Source organism: Zootoca vivipara, chromosome 1, assembly GCF_965207765.1.
Source record: "Zootoca vivipara chromosome 1, rZooViv2.hap1.1, whole genome shotgun sequence".
In the NCBI taxonomy this organism is placed as follows: domain Eukaryota; kingdom Metazoa; phylum Chordata; class Lepidosauria; order Squamata; family Lacertidae; genus Zootoca; species Zootoca vivipara.
Window position 1 is genome coordinate 7,163,019 of NC_142582.1, and position 17,794 is coordinate 7,180,812.

The 17,794-nt window shown below is 41.8% G+C and overlaps 1 protein-coding gene across 4 annotated transcripts in view; it reads left to right on the forward strand.

Annotated features, from left to right (window-relative positions):
- The window catches only part of PLEKHM3 (pleckstrin homology domain containing M3), a 72,636-nt gene that overhangs the window by 29,035 nt on the left and 25,807 nt on the right, over nucleotides 1–17,794 (forward strand). For 3 of the 4 annotated variants that reach the window (XM_088669785.1, XM_035138301.3, XM_088669863.1), the window contains one exon: nucleotides 7,967–8,160. In XM_088669785.1, coding sequence (XP_088525911.1) covers nucleotides 7,967–8,160 — 194 coding nt within the window. Of the gene's footprint in view, nucleotides 1–7,966; nucleotides 8,161–10,923; nucleotides 11,090–17,794 lie in introns of those variants that run through there. The other variant, XM_088669894.1, reaches the window with a different exon arrangement.

Here is a 17,794-nt window from a genome sequence, read left to right on the forward strand (position 1 = left end):
CCTGTGGCACCCCACTAGTCGCTTCTCTCCAGGATGAAGAGGAGCCATTGATGAGCACCCTTTGGGTTCGGTCAGTCAGCCAGTTACAAATCCACTGAATGGTAGCATTGTCTAGCCTGCATTTTACCAGCTTCTTTACAAGAATATCATGGGGCACCTTGTCAAAGGCCTTGCTGAAATCAAGATAGGCTACATCCACAGTATTCCCTTCATCTACCAGGCTTGTAATTCTGTCAAAACATGAGATCAGATTAGTCTGACATGACCTATTTTTCAGAAACCCATGCTGACTTTTAGTGATCACAGCGTTCCTTTCTAGGTGCTCACAGACTGTTTGCTTAATGATCTGCTCTAGAATCTTTCCTGGTATTGATGTCAGGCTGACTGGGCGGTAATTGTTTGGGTCCTCTCTTTTCCCCTTTTTGAAAATAGGGACAACATTTGCCCTCCTCCAGTCTGCTGGGACTTCGCCTGTTCTCCAGGAATTCTCAAAGATAACTGCCAGTGGTTCTGAAATCACCTCTGCCAGTTCTTTTAATACTCTTGGATGTAGTTCATCTGGCCCTGGAGACTTGAATACATCTAAACTAGCCAAGTATTCTTGTACTACCTCCTTACTTGTTCTGGGCTGTGTCACCACTTGACAAAGCTTTCTTTTTCTGTAGAAATGAGTTGGGGGAAGAGAGGGAAAACTCTCAGACACCTTGTCTTAAACATAAACCCACCTCCATCTGAACGTTTTGAGATTTTTCTCCCTTCCCCACAATGCTTGTGTGGCGGAGGGAGTCTTGGCTGAACACTGCTTTGGCTTAGTCCGAGTAAGGTGCACACCCTCCCCTGTGCTTTGACTGACACTTAAAGTCACAACAAGTGCAAGACAGTTTGCTCAGATACCATTATATCTGAAAGAATTCTGTGGGGACCTTGAGCTGAGATCCATTGGGTATCACAACCAAAGCAGGGTTTGATGTCAACTTGCTATCAGAGATGGGCAGCACTGACCAGCTTTCACAGACAGAAGGTTGTTTTTTAATTCTGGCTTTCCACCCTTTTCACTTGTGCACAAGGCATTTCTTATTAAGCCTCATGGAGACCTGGTGAGATTTTAGTCCTCATTACATGCTTCCCAATTGCAAATGTCTGTGCCTCTGCAAATTATTTTGGAAACTTTGGTGCTGCTTAATCTCCAGAGCACAGAATGAAAATGGAGCCAGTGAGAGCGCTCACCTCCTGTCCTTATTGCTGCTCCTGGGTAGAAATGTGAACCTGTTATTTTTCTCTGCAACAATTCTGCGTAGGGGAATCAATGTATGCGCCATAGCATGAGCCTTATTTGGTAATGTTGATACAACTAGGCATGTGTTTTCATTTGTTCACTCGGAACTCACTGTTCATGTGTAATATCAACTGTGTTTTACGTGTCATGCCGTTCCCTGCCCACACGTCTGCTTCGTGTACAGAGGTCTAAATCTAGCAAAGCACTGAAGGCAGTGATTCAGCATTGAGCTGGATCAGGAATATGAAGCACTCAACCACGGCAGGATTTAGAATGAGGATGAGCTTGCACTGACTAGCTTCAGGGCAACGGGTGTGTGTGTGTATTTTCGCACTGTTTTGCTGTCTTAACTGGATGGGGGAAATCTTAGAAAAAGTGTATAATGCTATGATCCGTCATGGAATCAGAGGAGGAAAGCACAGAGGTCAAGGCAATAGTACCAGTGTTCAAAAGAAGTGATTTATTAATTTCATCTATACATGCAGCACATTCACAATTGCTCTGCAGGTATATATTTATCAAAGACAGTTGTTATGTCTAACTATTTAGGCAGGCTAGTACCCCATAATTATGTCTTCTAAAAGTCAGATAGTTGTTTATTTCCTTGACATCTGATGGGAGGGCGTTCCACAGGGCAGGTGCCACCACCAAGAAGGCCCTCTGCCTGGTTCCCTGTAACTTCACTTCTCGCAGCGAGGGAACTGCCAGAAGGCCCTCGGAGCTGGACCTCAGTGTCTGGGCTGAACGATGGGGGTGGAGCCACTCCTTCAGGTATATTGTGCCGAGGCCGTTTAGGGCTTTAAAGGTCAGCACCAACATTTTGAATGTTGCCAATCAGAAGCCGTGGGAGCCCCGTCAGACGGTTTGTCTTCCAAAAGAATGTTTGCAAACCAGAACAATCACTTTCGGGTTTGCAGCGTTGGGGAGCCAAAACGTCCAAGTTCCAGGGCGTTCAGGATCCAAGGTATGGCTGTATATAGATGTACAAACATGTACACAAAAGTTCCTCATCATAACTGACAGCTGCTAACTTGCCTTGTTTTGTGACTGGGTTTATTAATAATGTTGCATATACCCCTTAATATATATATTAAAAATTATGCAATCACATTTCAAGTATTTTATCCCATTAAGATTAACAAATGTAATTCCATATCCAAATACAAAAGACTACTTTATTCCATTTTAACACAGATGACTCTTGTATAGCAAGGCAAACTAGCTTTGTGGTCTTAAAATTTGCCCTTTCATCAAGAAAAGAACGGATAGAGCCAAAGTTTATTTATTAGAATATAAGTATGCAGGTATGGAGTATCTTGTTTTGATTTCTTGTAAGCCGCTCTGGGAACCTTTTTGGCTGAAGAGTGGGCTACAAATGCTCGAAATAGATAGATACTGATGGATGGATGGATGGATGGATGGATGGATGGATGGATAGATAGATAGATAGATAGATAGATAGATAGATAGAGATTCCAGGATCACCCATCAGTCTGTGCCACTGTCTCTGGTCTTGCTCTCTCTCTTCTCGGGCCTCAGCTTGGCTCACAGAGACCTCACAATTTTTCTTTTGGTTGCTGCGAGGACGACTGTGGCTGAGACTGGGAGACCACTTCAGACTTTTTGATTGAGAACTGGTATGAACACATTTGGCACGGTGCTCTATTGGGGGGGGGGGAACCAAGCCATAGTGTTAGGCTGGCTGTGGGCCAAGCTGAACGAGAAGCGTTAGAAGCCATCTGTTTTCTCTTTATCATACATCAGCAGAGGATCTTTGTCCGCCTGGATCTCATGCCAGCTTTGGGAGAGACTTGTTGCGCTAAAGTACATCAGCTATTGGGTCAGTGATGCTGACCCAAATGTAATGCTCCCACCAAATGTAAACATTGGAGACCTGAGTGTGCTTGTTAATGAATGTTACGTTGCATGTTTTTTGTACATGCAAAACCTAAATACAGTTACAACGTAAATACTCTGCATGGAACATAAAAATTCACTTTCAGACAGTAATTCACATTCAGTAATCTTTTTTTCTAGTGCAATAATCATAATCCTCACTGAATAGCACAGTTAATTAATTTGTAAAATCATTTATAGAGCAGCATATTTATGTTAGATTTAAAAGATTTTAATAATAATAATAATAATAATAATAATAATAATAATAATAATAAATTTATACCCCGCCCACTCTGGGCAGCCTCCAACAAAATATTAAAATATTATTATCACAATGGCATAAATACAATATCACAAGAGGACTGTGCAGGTTTCACAAAATAATTTGTATCTTCCTTTTGCTAACCTGCTCATTTAACTAGAGATAATACTTCCCAAGCCTTTACCCTCTCTCTGCTATTTCTCTGTCTTTTTAACATTTCCAAAATTTAACAAATGTCATATTGGCTGCACCTGTTGTATACAGAACTGGCATTTGAATACTGCAAGATGCAAAATGCAGCAAGCAGAGCTTCAATTCTGTTTTTAATTTTACATATTTCATTTATAATATTTGTAATACTATATTTTCCACAATTTTCTTGTTCTTTCACATAGCTGCAACATGTGGATAAAAGCCCCTTTCTTTTTAAAGCAATACCAACGCTTATATTCTGTATGTTTATGTATGTGTGTGTGTGCATTTCATTTCATGGTGTACAGCACCATTGGCAAACCATTATATAACAACATACAAGTGTTATTAATCTTTAAATTATTGCTTCCAATTTTTTTGTATTATTTGTGTAACAGATCAGTGCAAATCAACAATGTCTGCAAAGGTTCTCTCACTCCCCCCCCCCCTTTAGAAGGATCCTGTAATTTTCAGATTTGTCTTTGCAAGTTTATTGTGTCTGATGGGGCTGACTCTTGACCACTTTCTTTCTTGTTTACTTTAAAAAATAAGAGTAGCAGCTGACAAATAGATGGGGCATTTATTGCAGCTTATTGATCCTAGCCATCTGGAGAACCATAACATTACATTTGTTTTATAGCCCCACCTGTATTTCAGAATGTGCCATTGAAGTCATATGTAAGCTTTTTGCCAGTACTTTATGATTAAATTATTATTCAACATGTTTATAGTTGGGCTCGGTTCTTGCTATTAATCAGGGATTTCTGCCCAAAGGAATACAGTTTCTTCATGGCGCATTTTGGCCTTTTCATAGATTTGTACAATAACATGGAAAAGGAACTGCGTGTCGAGCACCTTGAGCAGACAGGAAAAGAGCTGTGTTAAAGAGTCTCCACTTTATTTAAGTACTGATTTTTAAAAAAACGGAATAATATAATTGAAATATGGGTTGTTTTCATGTTCCATCCTTGGAGACATGGATTGTGTGAATAATGCTACTAGGGGAATTTTCATGTCGCCTCATGTTCCTTGCATGATTTTCATGCTACCCCAGTGCTGGACCCTTAGACACAATTGGCCAGAATGAGTCAGGTGATATTCCCTGACCCCTGTAGGCCAAATTTCAGGCCAAATTTACTTGCTGGTCTGAGAATTTACGAGACACACCTGACTGTAGTGTATATAGAATTGACTTTGCTTGGTATTCCTTGTCGTTTGCTGTCCCTGAAGCTCATGGTGAACAAGGTCTGACAACATCCCAAGCATGTGAGTTTGGGTTATCATAGTTTCAAAATATCATTTTTCAAGCTGTGCACTGTACCTACTCCTGGATCAAAGCTGAGTTTCTGATAGAGCACAAATTAAGTGCAGGAGGATAGCAAGGGAAAATAAACAATTCTTCTCTACTGTCTGCCTCCTCTCCTTTCTGAATTAATTGTAGCATGCCCCATAGTGACCGGGCAGGTAGTCCATAAGCCAAAATGTATAATTTTGAGACAAAGTCCAACTAAAACGGTGTGCATCCTAAACTTTGGAGAAAACGTAACAGTTCTTCAGTTCTGTGCATCTAGCTTCCATCCTCACTCCTCTGCCCTGCCCAAAAAAATGATACAGAAATGAACAATGAGGGAGAATCTCTCGTGGTCATACAGTCATACCTTGGGTTGCATCCGCTGCGGGTTGTGTTTTTCCGGGTTGCGAACACGGCGGACCTGGAAGTGTTTACTTCCGGGTTCCACTGCACACGTATGCGCAGAAGCGTTCTTTGCGCATGTGCAGAAGCACTCTTATCGTGCTTTCGGGCATGCGCTCTATCGCCGCTCGGGTTGCTGACTTTTCGGGGTGTGAACGGCACCCTGGAACAGGTTGGGTCCACAACCCGAGGTACCACTGTACTTTGCCCCTAAAAATGTGTTGGGAAAGCTTGTTTTCATTCTTAGGATAATTATATTTCATTAATTTGAGCACTGTTCATTTCAGTACTTGTAGCAAATATCTGAAAAGTGTTGCAGTTATTTTTAAAAATTATATCATGAAGCTGAAAGGGTCCTGAAGATCAATCTATTCCATTTCGTGTCTTCAGAGAGGATCTTCAGTCTTGTACCCCATAGTCACATGCTGCATAAAACCCACCATATCCAGAGTGTGGACCAAGTGTGGTGTTGACCAAGTAGAGAACAAAGAGGAAAAACCTGAGTACTTCAAATTCAGTAAAAACAGAGGCATGTTCTGTTTTCCCTTTTAAACCAACACTATTACTTTCTGGCTTATGGTCCTATGCATAGTTGCTGTAAATCTCACTCCTTTGAATGGAATTTCTGTGAACGCAACTGTGTGCAGGAAGATTAGGGTATATTACGGGTTTTTGTTTTGTTCTTTTACTTTGTTCTAAGCACTGAGGAAAAAATGGGTTCGTTTTGCTGTTTGATTGTAGCAGCTGACAAATGACTGTTTCCATGCAGCATGTTGAACATCTGGAAAGCCATGCTCTTTTAATTCATTTTACAGTCCCACCTGTGTCTTAAAATGTACAGCTGTGTATAAGTAAGCAACAGGCGTTTAGTGGAGTTTGTAGTTTTGGATGACTTTGGAACAGTCTTTTTGGGTGCCCATAAGACTTATATAACATCTAAACCAGAGCTTTCCAAATTGTGTGTCGTGACTGCAGTATATAGGTGTGTCACACGTATGCTCCCCACACTCCTCCCAGGCCTGGAAAGGGGTTCGTTTAACCTGCAGTTTGCTAGTAAAAGTGAATTACTGTGTCACGAAATGATGCATGTCTAAAAAGCGTGTCACTGACATGAAAAGCTTGGAAAGCTCTGAACGAAACACTTGAGTATCCCTTTTCTGTTGCTTCCCCTATTATTTCTTTGTTACTCTTATATCTTCCCCTTTTTGTTCTGCCGCCGGAGAGCCAATCCGATTCAGAATAAAGTTGTTCAATAGATCCAGACAGCTTCCAGGGGGCTTGCGGAGTGAAAGTCATCCTGCTTTTACTATGAGCACTGCAATTATGGCTTTCCAGGGCCCAGCAAAATTGTTGACTTTGGAGAATTGAATTCAATTTCCAACTTGGTCATGAAATTCATGGTATAACTTCAGCAGGCTATGACCTTTGGCCTGGTTCAGATGTACCAACACTTTCCACATATCTGATCGGGCATGGATATGCATACCAGACTGGTTTCACTAGCTCCAGACTGTGAGGTTGGGCATTTGCCCAAATCCTAAATCCAGCAGAGGCCCACTAGACTACCACAGCTTCCCTTTCCACTTTACACAGAGTATCTGACTTGTCTTTCCCATGTTAGAAGATCCTCTTGAGGTCCCCAAAATCCCAGAGCCAGCACTGCAGGTATCGTGTCCTAGTGGCAATTCACATAAGCACAGTGCTCCATTGGTTGTTGTTTTTTTAACCTGCCACACATACAAGTTGCTACCAAGTAGTGATTCCTGTTGGTTTAGGTATTACTACTTCCGCACATCTGTACCCAACGAAATGCTCTATGTGAAGCCATTGAATGTCTTAATAAGGTGAATGGCCTTTCAGTACTTCATCCTATTAAATAACAGTAGCATTTCTTGCTGGATTGTGATGAGTTTGAGTAAAATAAGAAAAGGTATCTGAGCTGACGTTGGAGAGTGGGCAGGGTGGTAATAAAAGTAATATCCTTCCTCAGCTGTCTGGTTAGTTTCAAGGGTGGAATGCCTCAAAACCTACCGTATAGGAGTCTCTTATTTTACATTCACATAGAAACATTTGTGGGCAGATACTAGTATCAGAGGGAAGACATGAGCTGAATTAAAACAACTCTCCAGCCCAAATGCCTTTCTAGTGCAAGAACAGTATACAGTTCTGGTAATGAGAGAACTTTGATCAAGCATATACTGTACTTTATCCAGGCTTTGCCAGTGAGGGTAGATTAGGTTCTGCAGAATCTGCTGTTCATTAAAGTCAATGTCTCTCTCGTGTGTGTGTGTTTGTCCAGTATGTTCTGTAGAAGCTTGCAGTAATTGAATCTAGGTTAGCTGAATATCTGAATTCAGTTGCTTCCACCCCCATAGCATCTGTGTCTTCATAACGGTATATTGAATAGCATTTCAAGCATCCAGCTAGCCTTCCGAGTGCAATCCAAGCGCCCAGTAATACAGATGCATAAAGATGTCCCTTGAGCCATTTGGGTAAATTAGGTTGTGTTACAACATCAGAACACTTTAGCATAACTAGTCTAACACCCCTGAGGAGATAGTATTGATTGCCTGTGAGCATTTAGAGGTTTTAATAGAGGCTGAGCTAAGCTTAATGGATTTCCCCACCCCCACCCCTTTTCTAGGTATCAAAGCAAGCCAAAGAGTTCCTGGAATATGTGTATGAAGAGCCCCTGATTGACATCCAGCAGGAAAACCCGATGCTGTATAGACATGTTGAGCCACTGACAACGGTGGTCCGTCTGAGACAGCAGCTGAAATCCCTCCGAGCCTATTTGTTCAGCTGCAGAGCAGCAGTGGCCGAAGACCTGCGAAGGAGGTAGGAAGAAGGGGTATCAGGCAAAAACAAGCTTCCTCGGGGCTCCCTTCCCCTGTTTGTCTGTCTCTCACTTCCTCTTCTTGGTTCCCATGACCTAGCAATTAAAGTGCTGCCCGTTGTGTCTGCCTATCCGTTGTAACTGGATACTTCCAGTGCAACTAGATGGTCCACGGCCTTAAAATATCTCTGATTCACCAGCGCTTCTCTTAAGGATATTGGGAAGAGAGAGGCTCCGCAAACTGACAGCCCAACAGGAGGAATGGTTTTCTGTGCAGCAGATGTAAATTTAGCAGTCATTGCATGCCAATTAGAGAGCAATAGAAGATGCAGACTTTGGAACAAGTTACATGCATACAAGGCATATGGAACTGACTCGCTGTGTCAGATCATTAATCCAACTAGTCTCACATGGTGTATTCTGACCTTGCGGTAATTCTCCAAGATCACAGTCTTTCCCTTGCCTGCTACATGAGATCCTTTGCAACTCTAGATGCCTGGGATTGAGCCTGGCAATGCCTTCATGCAGAGCATGTGCTCTGACACTGTGCTGCACCAAAACGCCACACTTTGAACACATTAACATGGCTGTTATTTTGACCAGTTCTGCTACTGCTGGAAGCGTTCCCACTCAGCTGGGGTCTGTGCATTTACAGAGGCATTTCAATGATGAGTCTGAAATATAATTGCCACTGGGCGATCCAGCAATAGCTCTTAGCATCCCAGGGGAACTGCACTTAAAGTCCTGTGGTTTGGAGTCGCCTACTGCCCAACTTTTCCTCCCCCATCCATCACTGAGGTCAGTGCCTCAGGCAGAGCAAGGAACAGGGTAAGGCCTGCTGTTGAAATGGTGCCCTCCTCTGAATTGAACATGGCTTACAAGGCCTAAGAAGGAGGGAAGCTCAGACTTGTATCCACGCAACAAACCCAGAAACTATTTGTTTCTTTTGTCTTGTGGAGTTCACTGGAAATAATTAAGAACCAAGGAAGCCAAAAACTGGAACTCTGTACCTTGGTTCTGTCTCTTGGTCACACTGTGGTGTGCCAGAATGTTTTTTTGGGGGAGAACACAATAATGTGGATTTTCTTTCATATAAATAAATGATTCCCTGCTATCCTCCCTAAATTGTGCCCTGTTGCAGGGTAGGGGAAGAAAGACAATTGACACCTGCTTGTTTTGCCAGTAATGAAAGGGAAGTGATCTTTGCCATTCAGGAGATAACCTGTGTCAGTGCCTTGGTTCAAAATGTCAAGAACTGCTAAGGGAAGTCGTCAGTGTCAGCGAGGTGGGAGATGCTGGTAACCACATTCCTCTTTTAAGTGTGTGTTGCGGGGACTGAATGAAGCTTTTTCTTTCTTTTAAATAAAAGACCTGCAACTTTGTAAGGAGGGCACATGTAATGCTTTACAAATTATTGCCTTGCCCTTACACACACATCCACAAGGAACATTATCTTCTGCTTTCCCCCCCCCTATCCTTCATTTGTAATACTGGTAATAGTGCCTCCTTCAATTAGTATGAAGGCAGGATGGCTTATGGAGGGTGCAGTTCAGAAAAAGGTGTCGGAGAAAGAAATTACTGCTTTTGATTAACACCAAAGCAAAAAAAAGAAGAATGTTCTGATTAAAATAAAGAGGCAGGGAGGGCTGAACCAAGTCAATGAAGAGAGTCGGAGAAAAGAGATCAAAGGAAACAAAGAGAGAAAAGCAACAGGGCCCAGAGACATGGGGCAAAGAGGGGAAGGTGAGGATGCTGGCTGAGGATGAAGAGCCAGAGCTGATGGAAAAAGGTGATGGAAAAGGGGCCAGGAGAAGCTGTGAAGAGGCATTCAGAAGAGCACAGGAACAAAAGCAAACCTGAGAAAATAAGAACCGCTGGGAGCTACAAAGCACCCAAACAAAGGAGGATTAGAGACGGAGGAAGAAGCAGTCGCGTGGACATAGTGCTGGAGGCAGGGAGGGTAAAGTTGGGATGTGGTTTTCATAGGTTTCCAAGAACTAAAAATATCAAATTGTTATCAACGTTGGGGAAAAGTAGCATTGCAGCATAGCCCGTTGGGGTAAGATGTGGTAGGCACATGGAATGATGCTGCCAATAAAATCAGCGGGAAGAAAAAAAATATTTTAAAAGGTTTCAAATGGGCTAAATTAAAAGATGTTTGGGTAACAGAACATAGCTTAGTTACAGGTAGGTAGCCGTGTTGGTCTGCCATAGTCGAAACAAAATAAAAAAATTCCTTCCAGTAGTACCTTAGAGACCAACTAAGTTTGTCATTGGTATGAGCTTTCATGTGCATGCACACTTCTTCAGATACATAGAACATAGCTTAATTTTATCTTGTGGTCAGGTCAGCTTGGATTAACCTTGGACTATAAAACCATGTTGGTAGCTACAATTCTCTGAACACAATCTGTCATGTCCTCAAACCTTGTAACAACTCTCATCATGAGGATGAACCCTTTTCCCTTTCTCCATCTTTTTGTTCATGGTGCAGGCCTCACTCTGTGTGTGTGTGTGGGGGGGGTTTAACCTCATTATTGCGTATGGGGTTTTTTGTGTGTGTGTGTGGAAGATTTTTTCACACTTCCCAATTTCTTGTTCTGCAAACGAAAACCTTGCCAGTGATTATCCACCATGTTATTTCCTATTTTGTAGCCCTTATTGTAATACAATCGCCATTTCTACATAACGTGAGGTAATCTAGGAGTTTGTTTTTTCATGGTTAAATTATTACCCACCCCGTTCCCACTTATTCTTTATTTCAGTTATGTGAAAAACCAGCAGCTCTGAGAACACAATCTTGAAGTCCTGTCAGTATGGTATAAACAAGCTGAAACAAAACTGTTAATAGGGCTGTCCAGAGAGAACTAAGAGTGGACTGATTAATCACGATGGCACCCTGTTGCTTTTACAGCATGGATAGCCTTTCTTCTGAGGGAAAGAGAAGAGTCTGCTCCTGTTTTTCTTCTCACTATCCATGCTTGTGTGTTAAAACGCACAAGGGTATTTCTCAAAATTATTATTATTATTATTACTATTACTATTATTATTATATTTATATTTATATTTTTTATTTGATTTGATTTGTATACCACCCTTCATCCAAAGATCCCAGGGCAGCTCACAAAAGAAAGTGTGGGGAAATGGCTGCCAAATCTGTGTGTTGGAGTTGCAGTTTCTTTCTGATGCAACTATAGCCTAACATGTTGGGACAACGCAAAGAAGTCTTGGAGTTCTCTGTGTTCCCTTTGAGCAAAGAAGTATTTACGGTGCTGATAAATCACTTTTCTTGATGATTCCCGGGTGCTTGTTGCATCGGCTATTTAAATAAAGGCTAAGATTATTACAGTGCAGAAGCCATTTCTGACAAACAGAAGTGCTTTGCAAAGAGAGAGAGAGAGCATAGAGGATAGCTTGAGTTTGAGTGAGTCCTTCTGCATTGTCACAGTGAGTAACATCTGACCCTAGAGAGACCATGGCGCTTGTCAGCTCTGATGGACTGGTGGTTTCTTGCTTAGCTTTTACAACAGAGCTATCTGGAAGCATTGTACCATTTCTGGGGGCCCTTTGGCCCTCAGTGGGCCTTTTCTCTCAATAGTTCCTCCAGGAAAAGTGGCACAACATTGCGCTGGCCTCAGTAGGAGTAAAGTGGACGTGTTAGCTAGCAGTAACAGCAGAGCTATGTGATTCTCCTTGGCAACTTGGAGCTACCACCAGAAGTGGTCTCTCTTGTAGTAGCTCCAAAAGAGTTCATATTTAAGATTCCCTTTTCATTGCAAAAGTTGTAATAAACAGAAAAACAACCACCAACCAACCAAGATTTGTGTTAATGAACAATGCTTAAGAGGGAGATAGATGGTGAAAGATGGGGCATTACAACACAATTAATACCACAAATCAAGTATGAGTATCTGGCCAAAATAAGGAACGTGAGGCTGAAGTGGTATTTGCTTTTAATAGAAGAAGAAGAAGAAGATATTTATGTTTTTATTGTTTATCACTACTTTTGCTATGTGGAATGCTGAAAGCCACATTGAGCAAGGTTTGTACTGTGGAAAGGCGGATACAGATAAAATTATGTATGCATGTAATTGATTTGCTATGGTGAGTTGGTTTCTCAGCTAGAGCAATTTGCCAGGTCCTCCCAAACCATCTTTGGCCTTCAAGTCTCTCCATCTCATGCACAGGACTTTCCCCACACAACAACATTCCAGTCACAAGTATTTCGTGCCCTGCATGCATGCACAAACATGTTACATGGATTGGTAATAACGTCATAGGTGAATTTTATTTTATGCGACACAAGCACCATATATAGGCAAGCTGGCTGGCTTTCCTACACAGACCACTGAACTGATCACTTGGAATCTGGGGTTTCACAAACTTGCAGGTCTGTCCATGTTGAAAATTTGCATAAGGTATTTTCAAGTTCATATTCTCCACAGGAGCAGCTCCTAGAAATCTGTCACCCCAGATTTCCAAAACTGCAGATTTTGAAAGAATAGGTGACATTAAACTCACGAGACTCTAGAAATGCTATATTTGTTGCAGGACTGGCGTAACACAGCTTTCCAAAAACCAGCTTTAAATGGCATGTAGAATTTCTTACAAGAAACCTACTAAAATTGCTGCATGACAAAGGAGATAATGGCATTGATCATATTTTAGAAGAGAGATTAGAAAACACTGGACATTAGAAAATGACAAATGCTCTTTTTCTGTTATAAGAGATTGCCTTTTTTTAAAAAAAAATCCCACTGAGGTTCAAAATTGTTATCACTTGCAGAAGCGTTTGAAAAATTGGCTCTACCTGTGTCCAGCATATATTTATCACTTTAGGAAAAGCTTGCAGCAATCTTTTAAAGTACACCTGCAGAAACAGCAACTGCCTCTGTGGCAAAGTAGATGAAAGGTTAGCCTTTTAAATACTTTCTGCCCAGCACTTCATTTTTCAATATAAAGAAACAAGATCACTAATAGATGTTTCTGAACAACCAATTATGTTCTGAATTGCAAATATTCAAAATTTAAAACAATACTACGGTATAAAAAAATTAAAATAAATAAATGATGGAGCCCTAGAACAAAATAAACCAGCTCAGTATAAATCTTACTAGTATGCATAGGTTTCTACTTCACCTTCACTTATAGCTCTAAGGGCCTTCATCACTGCGAAAAGTGGGGATCCAGGGAACCAAGCAGAAGGCCTTCTTGGTAGTGGTGTCTTGGAGACTTCTGAAGGGAAGTTTTTAATGTTGTTGTTTGTTGTTTTATTGTGTTCTTATACTGTAGTTTGTTGGAAGCTGCCCAGAGTGGCTGGGGAAAGCCATTCTGGATTCACTTTGTTGACATTGAAATTTCATTTTTGTGCACAGCTCTTCTTTAGATTATTTGCTTTTTTTGCCAGAATGTTTAATGAAATAATCTTTTTTTAAAAAAGCAAGAACAAGTAAGCTACACAGAAAAGGTGGAGAAGGGGCTTTCAGCAGCCACATCTTAGAGCCTTTTGGTCATCTTAGGATGCAATTCATCGGCACAGCCTGGTGCTTCTTTTTCACTCTAAAGTTGTTTGTCTCGCAAGGGGGCGGGGGAAGCAGCTGGGAAGCTCTGTTTTAGTTGTCTGACATTGAAACAAAATCAGAGTTTGCACTGCTGCAGGACAATCCAGTCTTTAGGACTGAACAGTCAGATTTTTTAAAAGATCTGGGCTTAAATCTACTATAGATATAAACTTCTAAAAGTGGGTAGATCAAGAACAGCGCTATTTGTTCCCGAAAGAGAGTGGCACTTGACCAAACTGTTTTTGTGCATACCTTGGTTCTTGAACACCTTGGTACTCGTACATTTTGCCTCCTGAACACCGAAAACCTGGAAGCAAGAGTTCCAGTTTTCGAACGTTTTTTGGAAGCCGAACGTCCTACACGGCTTCCACTTGAGTGCAAGAAGCTCCTGCAGCCAATCGGAAGCTGCGCCTTGGTTTTCAAATAGTTTCGGGAGTCGAACGGACTTCCAGAACGGATTACATTTGAGAACCAAGGTGTGACTGTACTTGAATCTTTTTCTTATATATCCTCATAAGAACAATTGCTTGGTTTATGCCCACCTGCCTTGATTTCATTGAGCTGCAGACTATGAACTTCAGAATTTACTCTGTGCTTATCACATTTGTACTTTGGCTTTTCGCATAGGTCTTAGGCAGGTCTGTTTGCAGTTGTTTTAGCCTAGCTGTCAGGGTGCTTAATTCAGTGCAGAAAAATTACTCTGAGCTGATGACAAATCATCTCTTAAATGCCTTTGGACAGTATTTATTGTTAACAAAGGGACATAGCTATAAAAGGGACATAGCTATAAACCCTGCAACTTCACCCTAAATGCAGAAAACAAAGCCTTATCTTTGGTACTGTTTACAGTCAAAAAGTCACAGATAACCTTTAGTTTGTGCAGATACATCCCTGATAAGGCTGAGAGCCGAGGATGGATGAAATGTCTGGTTCTATCTTGCACAATTGTTATGCTTCAAACTAATTGCCAGTGAAAAAGAAATGGAAACGTCTGATAAACTGCCCACGGTGCCCAAGTTCCTTACTTAGATGTAATGTTTCCAATCCCTCCCTGAACCAACAGGCAAAAGCCTACGTTTCTATTTCTGTCACTTCTTAAGTAGTTCACCCAGAAGAGGCTTCACCTTTTCCTCCTTTTTTAAAAAAAGAAATTCCCACCATTCCATCTTAAAAGTAAGGTTCAGGTTGCTTCCAGACGCAAGCCTCCTTCTTTTCCCATTTTGGTTGCTTGCAGAACTGCAATGCACATTCCATGCAATCATGATGCTTTTATTTATTTCTTTTTGTTTGATTGAACTATTTTTTGTCCACACCAGTTGACAGATTGTGATGGGATGTGTCTGGAATTAAGACTATATATTCCCATCACCAAACCTCCTTCTGAGAAGGGAAAAGCACTGTGTGTGTTTAAAGGTTGTGTGGTTGTGGGTTTGGGCACCCCCCCTTTCCAACAGCTGTAATGTGGTCTTCAGGTTCTCCACACCTGCCCTAAGTAAACAAACCAGCGTCGTAGAATCATAGAGTCATAGAGTTGGAAGAGACCACAAGGGCCATCCAGTCCAATCCCCTGCCAAGCAGGAAACACCATCAAAGCATTCCTGACAGATGGCTGTCAAGCCTCCGCTTAAAGACCTCCAAAGAAGGAGACTCCACCACACTCCTTGGCAGCAAATTCCACTGTTGAACAGCTCTTACTGTCAGGAAGTTCTTTCTAATGTTTAGGTGGAATCTTTCTTGTAGCTTGAATCCATTGCTCCGTGTCCGCTTCTCTGGAGCAGCAGAAAACAACCTTTCACCCTCCTCTATATGACATCCTTTTATATATTTGAACATGGCTATCATATCACCCCTTAACTTTCTCTTCTCCAGGCTAAACATACCCAGCTCCCTAAGTCGTTCCTCATAAGGCATTGCTTCCAGGCCTTTGACCATTTTGGTGGCCCTCCTCTGGACACGTTCCATCTTGTCAGTATCCTTCTTGAACTGTGGTGCCCAGAACTGGACACAGTATTCCAGGTGAGGTCTGACCAGAGCGGAATACAGTGGTACTATTACTTCCCTTGATCTCGATGCTATACTCCTATTGATGCAGCCCAGAATTGCATTGGCTTTTTTAGCTGCTGCATCACACTGTTGACTCATGTCAAGTTTGTCGTCTACCAAGACTCCTAGATCCTTTTGACATGTACTGCTCTCAAGCCAGGTGTCACTCATCCTGTATTTATGCCTTTCATTTTCATTTATTTATATATTATTATTATTTTGCCCAAGTGTAGTACTTTACATTTCTCCTTGTTAAAATTCATCTTGTTTGCTTCGGCCCAGTTCTCTAATCAGTTAAGGTCATTTTGAAGTGTGATCCTGTCCTCTGGGGTATTAGCCACCCCTCCCAATTTTGTGTCATCTGCAAACTTGCTCAGGATGCCCTCAAGCCCATCATCCAAGTCATTGATAAAGATGTTGAATAAGACTGGGCCCAAGACACCCTGTGGCACCCCACTAGTCACTACTCTCCAGGATGAAGAGGAGCCTGAAGTCTTGGAATGATTGAAACAGCTTGCACCATTTTTATTGTTGTTCTTAATGTATTGGTGTTGCCTTCCATTGTTGTTGCTGAGAATATTGCATTCCACTGACGTTTCACCTTTAGGCTGCAGTTATATACACACTGTGAGTAAATCGTATTGAACTCAGTGGGGCTTATGTCTGAGTAAAGGATTGCCGTGGCCATGTGCACCTTTTTATTATTATTGTTATGTATTAATTGAATTTATATCCTGCCCTTCCTCCCAAAGGAACCCAGAGGCACAACCTCTCCCAGCCCACCTGCTTGCTCCCTGCTGCGGTGATCTTTGTTTCAGTCTTCTTTTTATATTTCTCAAAGCGTTTCAAAAACCTGTGCCAAAGTTGCAGCAGAGGAGAAGCATTTGTTTAAGCGTACCAGTTCTTCTTCTAAACCAAGCTAATTTGCAATGCAGTCCCCCCCCCAAGATCTAAACTGATTTCTCAATGTGAATAAACGACAATGTTTGTCAGTGCTTCTTCAAATAAGATATTGCACTGAACTAGATGTCCTGGCTGAATTGACCTCCATCTGACCTTGCACATGTTCATAAGGTTGCCTTTAAAGCACTCAGACCCTGGATGCAACTGGTTGCATCCATTAGGCCCATGATCTTAGTGCCACTGAGTGCCTTATGCTCTCTTTGATTTTGATGAGGAGAGCTTCTTAATGCCTTTTGAGTGCTGTCATCAGAAGTAGGCTTTGGCTATTCTGCTGCTTCCTTCCATTGCAAATGAACAAGACCTGTTTCTGCAGTATTAGGAGTTTTGTTTAAAATAAAAAGTCAACAAAATTGGGCAGACCTTATTTTTAAGGCTTCTTCCCTGTCCCGGTTTCCATGGCAATGGGAATAAGTGTGCTTTTCTCATGGTTACTCACTTACTGGTCATGTGCTTTGTTGCTTCCAGTATGTGTTTGTTGCACTTTATCCTTGATAGAGTGCTTTCTTATGGAACCAAAAAGGTGGGATATCTTTTGATGTCTCTGCCAATGTTACTTTGAGAAGCAGCTTTCATAGCATATTAGCCCAAAACATCCCCCCCCTCTCTCTGTGTGTGTGTGTTTGTGTGTTGGTTATATTTGAACAATATTTCCAACTCTCCTTTCCTGGGTATGACTGATAGATTAAGACATAGGTAACTACTTTTGAATACTGGTCTGGAATGTTTTTCTTCATCAAGAAGTTGTTGTTGTTTAGTCATTTAGTCGTGTCCGACCCTTCGTGACCCCATGGACCATAGCATGCCAGGCACTCCTGTCTTGCACTGCCTCCCACAGTTTGGTCTAACTCATGTTGGTAGCTTCAAGAACACTGTCCAGCCATCTCATCCTCTGTCATCCCCTTCTCCTAGTGCCCTCAATCTTTCCCAACATCAGGGTCTTTTCCAGGGAGTCTTCTCTTCTCATGAGGTGGCCAAAGTATTGGAGCCTCAGCTTCAGGATCTGTCCTTCCAGTGAGCACTCAGGGCTGATTTCCTTCAGAATGGAGTACATTGTACTTATTTTTGCAGT